Source organism: Ranitomeya variabilis, chromosome 2, assembly GCF_051348905.1.
Source record: "Ranitomeya variabilis isolate aRanVar5 chromosome 2, aRanVar5.hap1, whole genome shotgun sequence".
Classification (NCBI taxonomy): Eukaryota; Metazoa; Chordata; class Amphibia; order Anura; family Dendrobatidae; genus Ranitomeya; species Ranitomeya variabilis.
Window position 1 is genome coordinate 637,921,716 of NC_135233.1, and position 21,851 is coordinate 637,943,566.

General features: G+C 43.1%; 1 protein-coding gene across 1 annotated transcript in view; it reads left to right on the top strand.

Annotated features, from left to right (window-relative positions):
* Positions 1–21,851, top strand: part of RNASET2 (ribonuclease T2) — a 214,661-nt gene that overhangs the window by 46,124 nt on the left and 146,686 nt on the right. Inside the window, exon 3 of the mRNA XM_077289105.1 lies at positions 16,285–16,345. Within this exon, the coding sequence (XP_077145220.1) occupies positions 16,285–16,345 (61 nt within the window). The remainder of the gene's footprint in view (positions 1–16,284; positions 16,346–21,851) is intronic.

Below are 21,851 nucleotides of genomic sequence, written 5' to 3' on the forward strand. Positions count from 1 at the left end.
AGAAAAGCCGCGGAGACACCATCATGTGTTTCTCAATGCAAGCAAGGAATAGCCAGGTCTTTCACCGGGAAGGAACAACCACGGGAAGGGCAGCATCCAAAAAAGGAAAACCACCTATGCCAAAACATGGTATCCATCCACAGACAGCTGTTTCGGGGTATTTGCCCCTCATCAGTGTGGAGTAGGAAACTGGCTATCAGGAGCAGTGCCTAGTGAAAAGACTATAAACATAAGGATGAATGACCTGTGCCCCGTGGAAGCGCCCATCAGGCACGAAACGGCCGTCGTCAGGCTTGCCGCTCTCGTCGTCTCAAAACACCCCCGGTCGTGAAGATGTTTTAACGCATGTGAATAAAGTTTACCTGGTTTGGATGTCCGATGAGTGCTGCCTCTTCTCTTCTACCTAACTGGATATATCTACGAGTGTGTTCGCCCGGCACAGCACCCGGGATCCGAGGACTGACCTCCACTGCAGGTGAGCAGTTTCCACTTAATAGAAGAAGGCGGTGGTGCGGTCTAGCTGTTTCTCCCATACATAAATCAATTCCACTAGTGAAGATAGTGTTATACCAGCTAACCAATTTAAATCACTCAGTTTTATGGAACAATTATTGCTCACATGCTTGCAAGACCTCGATTCTGAGAATCAGGATTGTGTTCCATTGAATTCTCATTTATATATAACAAACCCTCATTTTTATCCTGTGTGCAGTCTAGGAGACCTGCCATGGATAAATTTCAAATGCTGTGGAATTGGAATTGAAATCAGTTTCTGAGAATTCACTCAGAAAACATCCAACCAACTCCAATTTAACATCAAATTTGAAAATGGCTCATGAACAGTTAAAAAATAATGACGACCTTGTAATTAAAAATTCTGATAAAGGTGGTTCTGTAGTCACTATGAATAAAATGGATTATGTGGGTTGGGTAGAGAATATGTTGAATGACAAAGCTATCTATGAGCACTTGAGAAGCAATCCCACACAGACTATTAAAGTACGCATCTATAAGATCATTGATGAAGGTTTTCATTTGGGTTTTTTCAGTAAAAAGAAATGGAATACCTTAAAGTGGAAAATCCTGTAATTCCCATCTTATATGCCTTACCCAAGTCCCACAAGGGCACCAATCCCCCTCCTATGAGACCAATTGTCTCAGGAATTGGTTCCCTTGGTGAGAAACTGGGCGAGTGGTTGGATTCACTTCTCCAGCCTCTTGTTCAAAGGATTCCAGGTTATTTAAGGGACAGTTCCGATGTACTTAATGCCTTACAGGATTTCACTTGGTGCAGTGGGTTTTCTTGGATCACCACAGATGTGATTTCTTTCTATACATCTATACCTCATAAAGTGGCCCTACATGCATTAAAATTTCATCTACAGAAATATAGTAATTTTACACAAGAACTTCAGGACTATATTTGTGATGTTGTAATTTTTCTCATTTCCAATAATTATTTTTGCTTTAATGAAATCTTCTACAGACAAACTAATGGTGTGTCTATGGGGGCAAAATATTCCCCGTCTCTCGCCAATCTCGTTATGAGCTGGTGGGAAGAATTATATATCTATACTGTTGACAATCCCTTTAAAGACCACATATTGTGGTATGGTAGATATATTGATGATGTCATCTTAATTTGTGGCCCTGATTTTTTTGTTACAGACACATTTGAATTTTATTTAAACTGTAATTTTTTCAATCTAAGAATTACGGTGTGCCAGGATTTCAATGAGATTAATTTTTTGGATTTGAGATTGAGGTACACATGGAGATGTGGTTACAACTTCCACCTTTAGAAAAAGCACTGCAGGTAACACTATCTTACATGCCCATAGCCATCACCCTAAACACACTATCAAGAGCATTCCGGTGGGTGAAATGATTAGAGCTAAACGCAACTGTAGCTTACAAACAGATTATAATACTGAGGTAATCCAAATTAAAGAAAGATTGAAACAGAGAGGGTATACTAAAGGTACCGTCACACTAAACGATATCGCTAGCGATCCGTGACGTTGCAGCATCCTGGCTAGCGATATTGTTTAGTTTGACAGGCAGCAGCGATCAGGATCCTGCTGTGATATCGCTGGTCGTTGAAGAAAGTTCAGAACTTTATTTGGTCGTCAGACCGGCGTGTATCGTCGTGTTTGACACCAAAAGCAATGATGCCAGCGATGTTTTACACTGGTAACCAGGGTAAACATCGGGTTACTAAGCGCGGCCCTGCGCTTAGCAACCCGATGTTTACCCTGGTTACCCGGGGACCTCGGCATCGTTGGTCGCTGGAGAGCGGTCTGTGTGACAGCTCTCCAGCGACCAAACAGCGACGCTGCAGCGATCGGCATCGTTGTCTGTATCGCTGCAGCGTCGCTTAATGTGAAGGTACCTTAACTGGAACTTAAACCGAGCTGAGAAAATAGTGGAGGGGAGACCGCGTTTTTATTCAAAACTAAAAAGAATAGAACGCACTAATACTGGTCCAGTTACATTAGTCTTACAGTACAACAATCAGTTTACGGCGATTAGGAAAAAATATATAAACCACAAAGAGGGGGGGATGTTGAAACTATATTGAGGAGCAGAGAAGCTTGGTGGATGTTAAAATTAAATACCAGGGTTCCAGCAGGTTTAAATAAAAGAAAAGACATGATGTTATTTTATTAATTATCACTTTTTTCTTTTTCACTTACATTTTATTTTTATAAATACATTAAATCTTATTTTAATAAATAATAGACATATTGTATATATATACTTCACAAAAGGTCATTTATATATTTATATCATATATATTTTTTATTTCCATTTTCACGTCTAACTTAATTTATGCAACACTGTTAGTTTTATATTCACTCAATATGTAAACATTGTGCACAGAGTTTTCCTTTACACGGCTTTCTTTAGGTTTGACTCTGCTATTTTACATGTTTGGCACACACTACTTACATCCATTTAGTTGCAGGAATTTATTTTTAGAAGGAGACCATTTCACTTTTATGATTATTAAAATCACAAGTTAATACTGCACAATATATTGACTACTTTTGTGCTCTTTTATTATGGGTTTTCCATATTGCAGCACTAATAACACATGCCGCGTTTTCTTTCTTGCGGTTTCAATTATTCTTGGACTCTCTGTTCTTGAGTACTCACACTCAGCTGCACATTACTGGTTTTATTTTATCAGTCTTATCCAACTAATTGTACTCACACATTTAATGATAGGTTAAAAGGGTTTTTTTATTTTCATTATCAGTTTCTTTTATTCCTCCCTCATGCAGCAAACTTGTGGCTGTGCTTAGGAGCAGGGGATGTTTGGTTCTTATCTCTCCCTTCTTTTGATGTTCAGCAACTATTTGTACTGTGTCATGTGCACTAATTAATCTTGTTTGGATAGAGTCTTTACACTAATCCCTGCCTGCAATGATCGGACAATAACATGCAGTTTCACATACCATAATCTTCAGTGTTCTTTTTACGTTTGGCTTTTCAAGCATATCATCGCACTTCAGAATAGTTCGTGGTTCTTTCTCCTTCTTTGTCAATAAATAACTTCTGTATTGATCTAGTCTAATAAGCTTGGTATACAGTATGTTAAAATATACTTATTATTTCAGTGCCACAAGCACACTTATTGCGTCTTTTGCCTGCGATTATATTTATTTATGAACATTTTGCACTTGCCTTTTGTACTAATTCTTTTTTTTTTTTCAATAATTTTGTTAGTTTATATCTGCTGCTGTAATAAAGTTATTAGTTATCAACAACTGTAGGCATAATTGTTCAATTTACAATAATAATTTTTATCTATGTATATTTTACTTTTTACAGATTTCATTGTGTAAATCTTTTTAAATTTGTATAATCATTTGTATATTTTTGGTTTGTTGTCATTTAATGTTTTATATATGTATGTTGTTCAAATAGATTACCGTGTTAAGCAACATTTAATATATGTTTATTTCACACCCACTTTTTAAATCAGTTCCGTCAATCACTTATCCCACCGGTGTGCTTTCCGGTGTAGGGCTATTTAAGTGGGATACATGGGTCTTTTGGAATGTCATGATTAAGGGAGCTTAGTCTCCAGAAACGCGTTGAGATTCTTACCCATATGGTTCGTGCTGAAGTCTGTATCCTCCATGTTTAAAGTTTGTGAATAAAGAAAACTCTTTTTTACGGACTCTGTGAAGCTGGACGTTCTTTTCTTTTTTGGGCAGAATTCAGTGCATATAGCCAGAGGGTCCATTCCAGTTCTGTCTTCTGCTGCTGTTGCCTATTACAGATATTTGTAGACATAGCCCCAGGTGTCAGAGGCCAGGATTTTTTTTTTATCTTAAGCCTGATTATTTGCTTTAAATCCAGAGAACAATGTTTTTCTGCTCCATTTGCTTGTTGGCACTGCAGAATACAGCCATATCCTTTTCATATTACAGCACTAAAATTCCAGCTATTTTAAACTGGGGTTGTCCATCCCACAGATGACATATCAGTGCACTCAAAATTGTGCCATTTCAGGCCTCCATTTAAATTTTTTTGCAGTGCCTTACCCTAGTTATTGACACCAGTTTGCTTAAAAGAAAGTTACCTACAGGCAAGATATTTGAAACTGGAGTTTGTCCGTCACATGGATCACATATAAGTTCGCTCCAAATTCAGCCATTTGTAGGGAACGTGGAAAATATTGTCCTCCATTTAAAATGGGCAAGGCGCGTGGCAAGGGAAGGGGACTGGACGTGATGCTGCATGCAGAGGCCGAGACCGTGGCCATGGGCAAGCTCAAATTGCACCACAACAAACACCCACATCTTCTTGCCTGACCTTCCTGTCCCAATTACTAGGGAAACGCAGAAGCACACCACTATTGAACCCATAGCAGTGTCAAAACATTGTTTGATGGATAGCGGATAATACTTCCAGTCACTTTGCCACCACCACCATCCTGTCTTCCACATGGTCAAGTCCCAGTAGCCATGAGTCTGGACTGCATATTCCTTAACCTGATCCTCCTTCCCCCCACTATGCCGAGTGCCCTGAGACAACTGATCCCACACTTGGACACTCCAAACAGCTGTTCACTTTTCCATTTATAGATTCGGGCCTCTTGCCAAGTCTACTTGAAGCAGGGCAAGAGATAGCGATGCCCAAATATTTGAGCAGCCACAGTCACACAAAGGCGATGGTGGGAAAGTGTCACAAGAGGTGGATAATGATGAGACACAATTGCTAGAAAGACAGGAGGAGGACCAGGGTGCAGGAGTGGAAGACGATGTAGTGGATGATATACTGTAGTAACTGACCCAAGCTGGCAGGAGGACATGTAGGGGGAGGACAGCAGCACACAGGGGGAGGGAGGCATAGCACCCAGACAGGCAGGAGAGAGCAGTGTGGTGGCCACAGGCAGAAGGCGGGCAACCATTCCCCGTAACACCAACACAATGGAAGTTGCCAGTACAACTGTTGGGTCTTCCGGAGTTTGGATGATTTTTAAAGACTCAACAATGCCAAAAAGGCCATTTGCACCACCTGCCAGGCCAGCATCAGCAGGGGTAGCAAAAATACCAGCCTGACCACCACCCGCATGATCAGGCACATGGCAGCAAAGCACCTGACTTTGTGAACCGAACACCAGGATCCAGGAACAGTGTCTGCGGATGACACCACTGCTTCTTCCGCTGTTGTGCGTGCAAGCCAATACCCTGTCCTTGGTGCATGCGAAGATGCCTCCTGCCCTGCACCTGTCGTTGCGCACACTCAACTAGCAGCATCATCAAGCACGTCCACGTCCTTGGCCCAGTGTTCAGTTGTCCATACACTAGTCCTTGGAACGCAAGCGCAAATACGCAGCCAACACCCCCCTGGACACACTACAAAATTCACACTTTTCGCAACTGCTTGCGCTCGAAATATTGCCTTTTTGGCTCGTGGGGAAGAAAGCTTTCCGCAACCTGTTGGTGGTGGCCGTCCCTCGGTACTCGGTCCCCAGGAACCACTGTTTGTCCTGGTGTTCCGTCCCTGCATTACAAAAGCACGTGTCCCACAACATTAGCTGTGCTCTCAACAATGCAGTTACTGGGAAGGTCCACCTAACCATGGACACGTGGACAAGTGCTTGTGGGCAGGGATGGTACATCTCACTGACAGCACACTGGGCTAACATAGTGAAATCCAGGACCCAGTTGGACCTCGGAGTGGAACACGTCCTCCCGAAGCCAAGGATTGCGGGCCCCATGTCAATTGGGGTTGCCCCCACAGTCTACAGCTCCTGCACCTAATTCTCCTCTTCAGCCTCCACCTCCGAAATGACCACATTAGTCACAAGCTGGAAGCACTGCAGCACTGCCTCAGCCGAGCGGCAACAGGCTGTGCTGAAGCTCATATGCTTAGGTGACAAACCGCACAAAGCTGAAGAGTTGTGGATGGCTCTGAAAGAGCAGGCAGATCTGTGGCTGACACTGCTGAACCTACAGCCACTCATGGTCATGTGTGACAATGGCTGGAACCTGGTGGCGGCTATGAGGTGAGGTGAGCTCACACGTACCATGCCTGACCCTTAACCTCGTGGTTCAGCGGTTTCTACAAACCTACTCGGAGCTGCAGGATCTGCTTGTCGAAGTATGCCGCCTGTGTGCCCATTTTAGAAAGTCAGCTACAGCTTCCGCCGCCTTTGCAGTGCTTCAGCAGCATTTGCAGCCTACGGCTCACCGACTGGTGTGTGATGTCCCCATGCGTTGGAACTCTGCACTGCCGATGTTGGAAAGTATTTGTGAGCAGAAGAGGGCAGTTGTTGACTAGCAGCATCAACAAGGCGGTCAGCATTCAGTTCAGACTACACACATAAGACTTCAGGAGTGGATATGGATGTCAGACATATATACTATCCTCCAAAACTTTGAGTACTCCACCAAGATGGTGAGCGGCGATAATGCCATGATTAGCGTCACCATCCCACTTCTCTGTATTCTGAAACACTCTCTGCTCACAATCAAAGAGGATGCATTGTAGGCAGAGCATGATAAGATGGAGCAAGGAACCATACAGGGTGATTACACACAGCCCAGCCTCATCTCATCCCAACGTGGATTGGGTGATAATGAGAAAGAGAAGGAGGAGGAATAACAGGAGCTAGCTTCGTGTACTATAGACTGTACTACCTGTGCAACTGTCATACCGTCTGTTCAGCGTGGATTGTCTGAAGACAGGGAGGAGTAGGAGGAGAGCATGGTCAGTCGTCCTCTTGGTGAGGACATGGAAGTCTTTCCTGTTAGCAGTCTGGCATGCATGGCTCAGTATATGTTACTCTGCCTTTCCCGTGACCCTCGCGCTCTCCAAATTTTGGGTGACAGTCATTACTGGTTGGTGACACTTCTAGACCCACGCTGCAAGGAGAACTTTCTATCTTGTTCCCGAGGTGGACAGGTCTACTAAAATGGGGCAGTACCAGAGGGCCCTTGTTGCAGAATTGTTAAAAAAAAATCCCAACTGAAAACTCTGGTGGCAAAGGTCACAGTTCCTTGGAAAAGGAGCACAGGCGAGAGAGACTCCAATCCAGCAGAGGCAGGGGAACACTGGCAAAGTTCTGGGAGAGTTTTCTCAGACCCTCCAGTCGCACAGACCCTGAGGTGTGGGGTACTCTCACAAGGAGTGCAAATTTTGGAAGACGCTGAGGGAGTACCTTGCTGACCGTACCAAAGTCCTCTGTGATTCCTCTGTGCCTTATAATTATTGGGTATCCAAGCTGGACACGTGGCACGATCTGGCTCTCTACGCCTTGGAGGTCCTGATCTGCCATGCCACTAGCGTTTTGTCAAAGTGGGCTTTTAGTGCCGTTGGTAGAATTAGAAATGATACGCGCATCCGCCTGTCAACTGAAAATGCTGACAGGCTGACTCTTATAAAAATGAACAAGGGCTGGATTGGGCCAGACTTCTCAACACCACCAGATGATAGCAGCTTAACATAAACTTAAATCCAGTATCTTTTTTTTGGGAGGTCTGTTCCCATGCACCTCTTCATACCCACACATGGGTGTACACTTCCTGATTTTGGCTATTTGCTGTTTTTCTCCTCCTTCTCCTCTTCTTCAACCTCCACCATATTACCAGGGTGACCGTGGTCCGTGATGCAGCAACCACATAATTTTTTTAAAGGGTGTTTAGAAAAAATGGTTATACATATGGTATGTTCATGTATACCCCTCAGGGGTAAATGTTTGTCAGCCCATACACACACTGCATGGGCATTGCAAGTATAGGAGACTCGCTCCTTTCTAATGGGAACCTTATGAGGCACTCCTCCACGTCTCTTCCAAGGGGCATTGGAGTCGCTCTAAATTTTTAGCAGCCCTTGCGTTCACTGCATAGCCAAACACTACGGGAGACCCACTTCCTAATAATGGGAACATTGTTTTCAGGAGGCCCTCCTGGACGTCTTTTCAAAGGGGTATTGGGGTGCTTCCAAAGTTTGGGCAGCCACTTACTGCATAGGTAATAACATTATAGGAGACCCACTGTTTAATAATGGGAACAACAAAGCATAGCTGGCTGATGGATTTCTAACAATAGTAAAGGCTTGCCAGATAGCCCTATAAAAATAGGCTTTGTGCCTTTCAGAGTCCCTCCTTCATGAATGAAACTGGATGTGCCTGATGATGTGACACACCACATGACCAGATAAGGTTGTAAAATGTTAAATTGACATTTCTCAGTGAATGTATTTGTCTTGGTTGAAAGCAATGCTAAAGTTCAAAAACGCATCAAAAATGCTACGTCTGAACATAGCCCAAGGCATGGAGGAGCATTTTTGGTTATTTATTTTGCCTTACATACAAATTATTAGCCTGGAAAGGATGTTTCTTAACATATTTCCCAGGAAAATCCATTTTGGTTCTGTTTTTGTATGTTTTATTGTGAGTCTGTAAGAATGGAGTAAGACTCTGCCAACATTGTTCGCAGGAGTGACCTGGGAGTCAGAAATGCTTCCAGGGGTCTTCCCCATGATGTTACCATGTCATTTGAGCACTGTTCCCATCGATTTCTGCTATTTCTAGACCCTCTAAAGACCGCTGAGGGGGGCCGCCAGAAAAATGCTTGAGTTTCCCATAGATTTACATTGGGCTCATTGATCGGATCGAGCATTTGAGTATTTTAGTGCTCGCCCATCACTATTTATGATGCAAAATGCCAGTCTTGATGAATCGATGCCTATGTTTCCTATTAAAACGGACAGTATATGTAGTTCGTTATTCTGCATAGTTTGGATACATACCGTATATACTCGAGTATAAGCCGACCCGAGTATAAGCCGACCCCTCTAATTTTGCCACAAAAAAAAACTGGGAAAACTTAATGACTCGAGTATAAGCCTAGGGTGGAAAATGCAGCAGCTACTGGTAAATGTCAAAAATACAAATAGATACCAATAAAAGTAAAATTAATTGAGACATCAGTAGGTTAAGTGCTTTTGAATATCCATATTGAATCAGGAGCCCCATATAATGCTCCATACAGTTCATGATGGGCCCCATAAGATGCTCCATCTAATATATAAAGCTGAATGTGTGTGTATGTGTGTATGTCCGGGATTGGCATCTGCACCGTCGCAGCTACAGCCACAAAATTTTGCACAGTCACACGTCTGGACCTTGAGAGCGTCATAGGCTATGTTGTGAGGCAAAATTTTAACCCCGCGCGTTCCAATTCACCAAACACTTTTGCCCCTATCTACATAATGGGGAAAAAGTGAAAGGAAGTGTTGGAGGCAAATTGACAGCTGTGAGATGTGAACAAGGGGGACTTAAAGAGTGAGAGCAATGGCGCCAAAGAGTATATACCGTACAGTTGCTAAGGTGGGGCCCTGACATGGGATACTCACCACACACGGGGATATGAACACACACACAAAATGCGCCACACACTATCACGTGCTTGAACACATATACCACCCTCAGCACACATTTCACCACACATACACCAACCTCGCAACATAAAAGTCTAAACACAAAAGTCGCCGCTCAAAACTCGCCACACGCAAAACTCGCCACATGCAAAACTAGGCTCACACAAAACTCGCCACACGTGCAAAACTCACCTCATGGAAAACTCGCCACACGCAAAATTTGCACACGCGGAAAAATTGCCACATACACAAAAGTTGCAACACATGCAAAAGTTGCCTCACACAAAACTTGCACATACTCAAAACGCACCCCACATAAAACTCGCCACGCTCAAAACTTGCTGCACACAACTTGCTACACACTACATACTTGCTACACTAACCTGTCACATGCATCTCGACACACAAAAAGTTGCTGCACGCATGTCGCCACACAAAACTCATCTCACAAAAGTCGCTACATGCATGTCGCCACACGCAATTCAACTCACACAACTTGACACATGAAACTCGCCCTAAAACACACGCAAGTCTGGTATTATCCTTCAAAAATAAAAATCTGATTAATAAGCAGACAAACTACAAGAGCAACAACTGTACCATATAGGAAATACGGCAGCTGTCAGTCACATGACCAGTCTATTATGTGTAAGTGTGAGCTAATATATACTGCCAGGGGGTGGGCTTCCTGTTGGCTGGGGATTTATCAGGCTGCCAATATAGCTTACAAATACTGAGGTAAAAATAATGAGCAAATAAAGTGTGAATGAGGTCTAATACAGGAGGAGATGACACACAGATATATACTATATACAGGAAGAGATGACACATGTATATACTATATACAGGGGAGATGACACACAGGTATATACTATATACAGGGGAGATGACACACCGGTATATACTATATACAGGGGAGATGACATACAGGTACATACTATATACAGGGGAGATGACACACGTATATACTATATACAGGAGGAGATGACACACAGATATATACTATATACAGGAGCAGATGACACACAGGTATATACTATATACAGGAGGAGATGACACAGGTATATACTATATACAGGAGGAGATGACATACAGGTATATACTATATAAAAGGAGATGACACATAGGTATATAGAGGAGGAGATGACATACAGCAGGTATATACTATATACAGGGGAGATGACATACAGGTATATACTATATACAGGAGATGACATACAGGTATATACTATATATAGGAGGAGATGACATACAGGTATATAGTATATACAGAAGAGATGACATACAGGTATATACTATATACAGGAGGAGATGACACATAGGTATATACAATATACAGGAGGAGATGACATACAGCAGGTATATATTTACAGGGGAGATGACATACAGGTATATACTATATACAGGAGATGGCATACAGGTGTATACTATATATAAGGGAGATGACAAATGTATGTACTGAGGGGAAAATGAGAGGTGTGAGGTGAAAATGAGGGGTGTGAGGTAAAAATGAAAAGGTGTGAGTGCAAAATGAGGAGTGAGGGAAAATAGTGGAGTGATCGGAAAATGACAGATGTGAGGTCGAAATTACAAGTGTTATGTGAGAATGAGAGGAGTGAGGGGGAAAATGAGAGGCGTGATGGGAAAATAAGAGAAGTGAGGTGCTATAAATAACCACAGATATTTACTATGCCCAGGCAACGCCGGGCTCTTCAGCTAGTCTAATATATAAAGCTGAATGTGTGTGTATGTATATGTGTGTGTATGTGTGTGTGTGTGTGTGTGTATGTGTGCATGTCTGGGATTGGCATCTGCACCGTCACAGCTACAGCCATAAAATTTTGCACAGTCACACGTCTGGACCCCGAGAGCGTCATAGGCTATGCTGTGAGGCGAAATTTTAACCCCGCGCGTTCCAGTTCACCAATTTTGCCCCTATCTACGTAATGGGGAAAAAGGGTAAGGAACAGTGTTGTGGGAAAATTGACAGCTGCCAGATGTGAACAAGGGGGACTTAAAGAGTGAGAGCGATGGCGCCAAAGGGTATATACCGTATAGTTGCTAGGGTGGGGCCCCGACATGGGATACTCACCACTAACGGGGATATGAACACAAAATGCACCACACAATGCCATCTGCTTGAACACATATACCACCCTCAGCACACATTTCACCACACATACACCAACCTCGCCACATAAGTCGAAACCCAAAAGTCGCCACTCAAAACTCGCCATGCGCAAAATTCTCCACATTCAAAACTAGGCTCACGCAAAACTCACCTCATAGAAAACTCGCCACATGCAAAACTTGCACACGTGGAAAAATTGCCACATGCACAAAAGTTGCAACACATGCAAAAGTTGCCTCACACAAAACTTGCACATACTCAAAACGCAACACACATAAAACTTGCCACGCGCAAAACTCGCCATGCGTAAAACTTGCTGCATACAACTTGCTACACTAACCTGTCACATGCAACTCGACACACAAAAAGTTGCTACACGCATGTCGTCACACAAAACTCAACACACACAACTTGACACATGAAACTTGCCCTAAAACACGCAAAAGTCTGGTATTATCCTTCAAACTACAAGAGCAAGAAATGTACCATATAGGAAATATGGCAGCTGTCAGTCACATGACCTGTCTATTATGTGTATGTGTGAGCTAATATATACTGCCAGGGGGAGGGCTTCCTGTTGGCTGGGGATTTATCAGGCTGCCAATAGCAACCAATCACAGCTCCGCTTCTATTTTGCTACAGTTAATTAATCTTAACTCTGATTAGTTAATATAGGCAACAAAGGACATCCTCAGTCTAACAAAGCTTGTGTGAGGTAATAGCATGTCATTTAGGGTGTGTTGGTGGAAAGGCTGATGTCAGTCACATTACCTCTATGTGAGAGGATATAGAAACTGCCAGTTACAGACTATTTTTACCACAATAATGCCTCATAAGAAAAGGAATTCCATGGCCCGAATGTCAGCTGATGCAAAAAGAAAAGCTGCATTACAGGCCAATGAAAAATGCGAAGACCGAAAAACAAGATTGACACACATAAGAACAGCAGCTGCTTCCTCAAGAGCCAATGAACTTTCTGAGCTGAGGGAAGCGAGTCTTGCAGACATGAAAACAAGAGCTGCTTCCTCAAGAGCCAATGAACTTAGTTTTTGCCTTTTAATAATTACATTTCTATCTACCGTATATACTAGAGTATAAGCTGACCCAAGTATAAGCCGACCCCCCCTAATTTTAATGGGAAAACTTATTGACTCGAGTATAAGCCTAGGGTGGGAAATGCAGCAGCTACCGGTTAACGTCAAAAATAAAAATAGATACCAATAAAACTAAAATTAATTGAGACATCAGTAGGTTAAGTGTTTTTGAATATCCATAGTGAATCAGGAGCCCCATAAAATGCTCCATACAGTTCATGATGGGCCACATAAGATGCTCCATACAAAATACGCCCCATATAATGCTGCACAAAGGTTAATAATGGCCCCATAAGATGCTCCATAGAGACATTTGCCCCATACAATGCTGCATAAAGATTGATAGTCCCATAAGATGATCCACACATTATGGCCGCATAAGATGCTCCATACCTTGTGGCCCCTTGAGATGCTCCAGACATTGCGGCCCCATGAGATGCTCCATAGATTGTGGCCCCATACGATGCTCCATACATTGTGGCACCATATGATGCTCCATATATTGTGGCCCCATACGATGCTCCACACATTGTGGCCCCATACGATGCTCCATACATTGTGGCCCTATAAGATGCTCCATACATTTACCCCATTTGCTGTTGCTGCGATTAAAATAAAAAAAAATCACATACTCTCCTCTCTTCGCTCAGGCCTCCGGCACTTGCGATAGTCACCTTCCTCGTTCCACGCGCCACTCTGTCTTCCATCCTCTGCACTGACTGTTCAGGCAGAGGGCGGCACGCACACTAACTACGTCATCGCACCCTCTGACTGAACAGTGCAGAGGATGGAAGACAGAGCAGCGCGCAGCGGTGGAACGAGGAAGGTGACTATCGCGCAATGCTCACCTCCCCGATATACTCACCTGCTCCCGGTGTGGTCCCTGGCAGCGTCTCACTGTCAGATGGAGCCGGCGGCATCTTCCTGGGTTCAGCAGTCACGTACCGCTCATTACAGTAATGAATATGCGTGCATATTCATTACTGTAATGAGCGGTACCACGTGACCGCTGAACACAGGAAGAGCTGCCCGGAGACCATGGGACATGCAGGGACAGCGACAGGAGCAGGTGAGTATGTCACCGCGCCACCCCCCCTTACCTGCCGTCCCCCCCCCGCCGACCCTGACTCGAGTATAAGCCGAGAGGGTCACTTTCAGCCCCAAAAAGTAGGCTGAAAATCTCGGCTTATACTCGAGTATTTACGGTATTTGTTTTGTTATTTTTGTTTTACTATTTTGCAAGCAGCAGTTATTAACCTGGGCGAAGCCGGGTAGTACAGCTTGTATTAAAATATGCCCCATATAATGCTGCACAAATGTTGATTATGACCCCTGTTATGACCCTGGTGGTTAGGATCACAAAACTGACCTGATGGGTAAACCGGAATATTAGGACGAGCTCTGGGGATGTGGGAAACTTTACTGACCGCAACCTGATCCTATCGACACACACTATAGGCAGCCGTGGAACGTTCCTAAAATCCTAGACGTCTCTTCACAGCCTGAGAAACTAGCTACCCCTAGAGAGAAAGCAAAGCCTCACTTGCCTCAGAGAAATTACCCCAAAGTTTAGACAGCCCCCCACAAATAATAACGGTGAGATAAGGGGAAAACACAAACTTAGAAATGAAAACAGGATTTAGCAAATGAGGCTCTCTAACACTAAATAGTCAGAAGATAGCAAGGAATCTGTGCGGTCAGTATAAAATACTATCAAAAACCATCCACGCAGAGAATGCAAGAACCCCCACACCGACTATGATATGAGGGGAGCAACTCTGCGCCCCAGAGCTTCCAGCAAGCGAGAAAATCACATATAAGCAAGCTGGACTAAACTCATCATATACTGAGAAATATTTTCAAAAGAATAATGAGCAAACATGAACTAGTAAGACTTAGCTTCTCCAGAAGGAGACAGGTCACAAGTGCAGTCCAGAGAGATCAGAACCAGTACTGAATACAACGACAGCAGGCAACCAGTAAAGGTCCAGGTGGCATTAAATAGGAGGCCAGACTAGCAGATTACGAGGCAGCTGAGCCCAGCTACAAACCAGCAGTATTGCTAAAAGCCACCAGAGGGAGCCCAAGAACAGAACTCACACAGTACCACTTGCGACCACAGGAGGGAGCCCGAGAACGGAATTCACAACAGACCCCATAAGATGCTCCATACAGACATTTGCCCCATAAAATGCTGTACAAATGTTGATTATGGCCCCATAAGATGCTCCATAGACTATTATGCCCCATATAATGCTGCACAAATGCTTATTATGGCTCCATAAGATGCTCCATACAGACATTTGCCCCGTATAATGCTCCACAAATGCGGATTATGGCCCCATAAGATGCTCCATAGAGATATTTGCCCCATATAATGCTGCACATGGCCACATAAGATGCTCCATAGAAATATTTGCCCCATATAATGCTGCACAAATACTGATTATGGCTCCATAAGATGCTCCATGGACTATTATGCCCCATATGCTGTTGCTGCAATTGAAAAAAAAAATGACATACCTCTCGTCGCTCAGGCTCCCGGCACTTGCTATAGTCACTTGTACGAGTTCCACCGCCGAGCGCCGCTGTGTCTTCCTCATCCTCTGCACTGACTGTTCAGGCAGAGGGCGGCGCGCACACTAATCGTGTCATCGCGCCCTCTGACCTGAGCGTCACTGCAGAGGACGCGGAAGACGGAGCGGCGCCCGACGGTGGAACGGGGACAGGTGAATATCGCGCACTGCCCCCATCATACTCACCTGCTCCTGGCGCAGTCCCTGCATTTACCTGGTTCTCCGGGCGCTGACAGCTCTTCCAGCGTTGAGCGGTCACATGGTATCGCTCATTACAGTAATGAATATGCGGATCCACCCCTATGGGAGTGGAGTCGGGTCCATACTCATTACTGTAATGAGCGGTACAATGGGCCGCTGCCGACCCCTGGGAATGACTCGAGTATAAGCCGAGAGGGGCCATTTCAGCCTAAAAAAATGGGCTGAAAGTCTCGGATTATATTCGAGGTATATACGGTACTGTTCATTCCCTTATTCTATCGAAAGCAAATTATGTCTTATTATAGGGTTGGCAGACAAAAGAAACAGCCTCTTTGATGAAAGTAATACTGACAGTACATTTTCTCTTTTTTTGGTCTAGAAAACACCCAGGTTGGAACAAGCTTATTTTGGTTCATCAGTGGCCAGTTACAGTATGTGAGGTAAGCTGCTCGATCTTCTGCAACAAAGAATCTTTTAAGCATATAGTGAAATTAATATTATCTGGCACTTGGTAACATTTAGGCCGGCGTCACAGTAGCGAGTCTTACGGACGTATGAGCGCAGAAAATACGTCCAGAAAATACGCATTGCACATGGCCCAATGATTCTGTATGGCCCAGCTCCTATCTGCCGTATATTACGCATCCGTAATATACGGTATGTTACGGCCGTAGAAAATCGCAGCATGCTGCGTTTGTCAGCGTATTGCGCAAAAAAAACGCCAATGAAAGTCTATGGGGGCGAGAAAATTACGGATTACACACGGACCATGCGTGTGACTTACGAGAAATACGCAGCGGTGTTCTATAGAAAAGCCGGTAATTCAGTGCGGTGTACAGTAAAATCACACTGACAGAATAGAATAGGTAGAATAAATGTGTACACATATAGTAGGTGAATATATATATATACACTCACTGGCCACTTTATTAGGTACACCTGTCCAACTTCTTGTTAACACTTAATTTCTAATCAGCCAATCACATGGCGGCAACTCAGTGCATTTAGGCATGTAGACATGGTCAAGACAATCTCCTGCAGTTCAAACCGAGCATCAGTATGGGGAAGAAAGGTGATTTGAGTGCCTTTGAACGTGGCATGGTTGTTGGTGCCAGAAGGGCTGGTCTGAGTATTTCAGAAACTGCTGATCTACTGGGATTTTCACGCACAACCATCTCTAGGGTTTACAGAGAATGGTCCGAAAAAGAAAAAAAATCCAGTGAGCGGCAGTTCTGTGGGCGGAAATGCCTTGTTGATGCCAGAGGTCAGAGGATAATGGGCAGACTGGTTCGAGCTGATAGAAAGGCAACAGTGACTCAAATCGCCACCCGTTACAACCAAGGTAGGCCTAAGAGCATCTCTGAACGCACAGTGCGTCGAACTTTGAGGCAGATGGGCTACAGCAGCAGAAGACCACACCGGGTACCACTCCTTTCAGCTAAGAACAGGAAACTGAGGCTACAATTTGTACAAGCTCATCGAAATTGGACAGTAGAAGATTGGAAAAACGTTGCTTGGTCTGATGAGTCTCGATTTCTGCTGCGACATTCGGATGGTAGGGTCAGAATTTGGCGTAAACAACATGAAAGCATGGATCCATCCTGCCTTGTATGGAGCATCTTTGGGATGTGCAGCCGACAAATCTGCGGCAACTGTGTGATGCCATCATGTCAATATGGACCAAAATCTCTGAGGAATGCTTCCAGCACCTTGTTGAATCTATGCCACGAAGAATTGAGGCAGTTCTGAAGGCAAAAGGGGTCCAACCCGTTACTAGCATGGAGTACCTAATAAAGTGGCCGGTGAGTGTGTGTATATGTATATATATATATATATATATATATATATATATACATATCACATATATATATATATATCTCTATATATATAATTGTCTAAGGGTTTTTCCGTCTGTCTGTCTGTCTTTCTTTCTGTCTGTCTGTCTGTCTGTCCTGGAAATCCCGCGTCTCTGATTGGTCGAGGCTGCCAGGGCCAATCAGCGACGGGCACAGTATCGACGTAGATGTCATAATGGTTGCCATGGCGACGATGATGTCATAAAGGTTGCCTCGACCAATCAGCAATGGGCACAGTCTGCCGCAAATTCTGGAATCATCATTGTCTATATACTACGGGGACATGCATATTCTAGAATACCCGCCGCATTAGAATTGGGCCACCATCTAATATATATATATATATATATATATATATATATATATATACACACATACATACATACATACATACATACATACACACATATATATATATATGTATGTATGTGTGTATATATATATATATATATATATATATATATATATATATATATATATATACATACAGTATATATATATATATATATATATATATATATATATATTAGATGGTGGCCCAATTCTAACGCTACGGGTATTCTAGAATATGCATGTCCACGTAGTATATTGCCCAGCCACATAGTATATTGCCCAGTTGCGTAGTATATTGCCCAGCCACGTAGTATATTGCCCAGTCACGTAGTATATTGCCCAGCCACGTATGTCACAGGTTAAAAAATAAACATATACTCACCTGTAGTTCTGTCGCTTGTGTGCGTTCAGGCGGCAGCTTCCGGTCCCAGGGTGTGATGACGTCGCGGTCACATGACCGTGACGTCATGGCAGGTCCTTCTCGCGCAGGCGTGCAGGGCCTGTGATGACGTCACGTTCACATGACCGTGACGTCATGGCAGGTCCTTCGCGCATACCATCCTTGCCACCGGAACCTTCTGCTTGCATGGAGCGGTCACTGGAGTATCGCGAGGAGCGGGAAAGGCAGCGGAAGGTGAGTATATAATGATTTTTTATTTTTTTTAATTATTTTTAACATTAGATGTTTTTACTATTGACGCTGCATAGGCAGCATCAATAGTAAAAACTTGGTCACACAGGGTTAATAGCGGTGGTAACGGAGTGAGTTACCCGCGGCATAACGCGGTCCGTTACCGCTGTGTGAGCGGTGACTTCGGGGAGTATGGAGTGGACGCCGGGCACTGACTGCAGGGGAGTAGGGAGGGACTAATCGGACTGTGCCCGTCGCTGATTGGTCGCGGCAGCCATGACAGGCAGCTGGCGAGACCAATCAGCGACTTGGATTCCATGACAGACAGCGGCCGTGACCAATGAATATCCGTGACCGACAGAAAGACAGACAGAAAAGACGGAATTACCCCTTAAAAAAAAAAAAAAATATATATATATATATATATATCTATATATATATATATCTATATATCTACTATATAATAGTCTATCAGTGAGACATATATATATATATATATATATATATATATATATATATATATATATATATATATGTATATATATACAGTTAGGTCCATATATATTTGGACAGAGACAACATTTTTCTAATTTTGGTTACAGACATTACCACAATGAATTTTAAACAAAACAATTCAGATGCAGTTGAAGTTCAGACTTTCAGCTTTCATTTGAGGGTATCCACATTAAAATCGGATGAAGGGTTTAGGAGTTTCAACTCCTTAACATGTGCCACCCTGTTTTTAAAGGGACCAAAAGTAATTGGACAATTGACTCCAAGGCTATTTCATGGGCAGGTGTGGGCAATCCCTTCGTTATGTCATTCTCAATTAAGCAGATAAAGGGCCTGGAGTTGATTTGAGGTGTGGTGCTTGCATTTGGAAGGTTTTGCTGTGAAGTAAACATGCGGTCAAAGGAGCTCTCCTTGCAGGTGAATCAAGCCATCCTTAAGCTGCGAAAACAGAAAAAACCCATCCGAGAAATTGCTACAATATTAGGAGTGGCAAAATCTACAGTTTGGTACATCCTGAGAAGGAAAGAAAGCACTGGTGAACTCATCAATGCAAAAAGACCTGGGCGCCCACGGAAGACAACAGTGGTGGATGATCGCAGAATAATCTCCATGGTGAGGAGAAATCCATTCACAACAGCCAACCAAGTGAACAACACCCTCCAGGAGGTAGGCGTATCAATATCCAAATCTACCATAAAGAGAAGACTGCATGAAAGTAAATAGAGAGGGTTCACTGCACGGTGCAAGCCACTCATAAGCATCAAGAATAAAAAGGCTAGACTGAACTTTGCTAAAAAACATCTAAAAAAGCCAGCACAGTTCTGGAAGAACATTCTTTGGACAGATGAAACCAAGATCAACCTCTACCAGAATGATGGAAAGAGAAAAGCATGTCAAAGGCGTGGTACAGCTCATGACCCAAAGCATACCACATCATCTGTAAAACACGGCGGAGGCAGTGTGATGGCTTGGGCATGCATGGCTGCCAGTGGCACTGGGTCACTAGTGTTTATTGATGATGTGACACAGGACAGAAGCAGCCGAATGAATTCTGAGGTATTCCGAGACATACTGTGTGCTCAGATCCAGCCAAATGCAGCAAAACTGATTGGTCGTCGTTTCATACTACAGATGGACAATTACCCAAAACATAAAGCCAAAGCAACCCAGGAGTTTATTAAATCAAAGAAGTGGAATATTCTTGAATGGCCAAGTCAGTCACCTGATCTCAACCCAATTGAGCATGCATTTCACTTGTTAAAGACTAAACTTCAGACAGAAAGGCCCACAAACAAACAGCAACTGAAAACCACCGCAGTGAAGGCCTGGCAGAGCATCAAAAAGGAGGAAACACAGCGTCTGGTGATGTCCATGAGTTCAAGACTTCAGGCAGTCATTGCCAACAGAGGGTTTTCAACCAAGTACTAGAAATGAACATTTTATTTAAAATTATTGAATCTGTCCAATTACTTTTGGTCCCTTTAAAAACAGGGTGGCACATGTTAAGGAGTTGAAACTCCTAAACTCTTTATCCAATTTTAATGTGGATACTCTCAAATGAAAGCTGAAAGTCTGAACTTCAACTGCATCTGAATTGTTTTGTTTAAAATTCATTGTGGTAATGTTTATAACCAAAATTGGAAAAATGTTGTCTCTGTCCAAATATATATGGACCTAACTGTATATATATATATATATATATATATATATAATTCAGCACTAGATAGCAGAAAGGCCGGTAATTCAATTGCTGGCTTTTGCTATCTCCTTCACAAACCCGACAGGATATGAGACATGGTTTACATATAGTTAACATATAGTTAACAATCTCAAGGTGACATTAATCCAGGTTAATAATGGAGAGGCGTCAATTATGACACCTATCCATTATTAATCCGATAGTACGAAATGGTTAATAAGTTAATAAAACACACATTATTAAAAAGTATTTTAATGAAATAAAGACACATGGTGTTTTAATATTTTATTATACTCTTAATCTACCTGAAGACTCTTGTCACCTGGAATAAAGTTAAAAAAAACAAACAACAATATTCCATACCTTCCAACGTTCAGTCTTGTCCCACGCTGTAAATCCATCTGAAGGGGTTAAATCATTTTACACCCAGGAGCTCTGCTAATGCAGCTGTGCTCCTGACTGTGTAACTTGGTGAATGAATGGAATGCAGGGGAATGTACTGTAGTTACCTCGAGTCGCGGTGATGTGCCCTCTGCTGGATGAACTCATATGAACTCGAGCCTGGGAACTTTTCAGAATGTTTTCCCATGCTCGAGTTCATATGAGTTCATCCAGCAGAAGGCGCATCACCGCGACTCAAGGTAACTACATTACATTCCCCTGCATTCCATTCATTCACCAAATTTTACAGGCAGGAGCACAGCTGCATTAGCAGAGCTCCTGGGTGTAAAATGATTTAACCCCTTCAGATGGATATACAGCGTGGGACAAGACTGAACAACGGAAGGTATGGAATATTGTTGTTTGTTTTTTTTAAACTTTATTCCAGGTGACAAGGGTCTTCAGGTGGATTAAGAGTATAATAAAATATTAAAACACCATGTGTCTTTATTTCATTAAAATATTTTTTAATA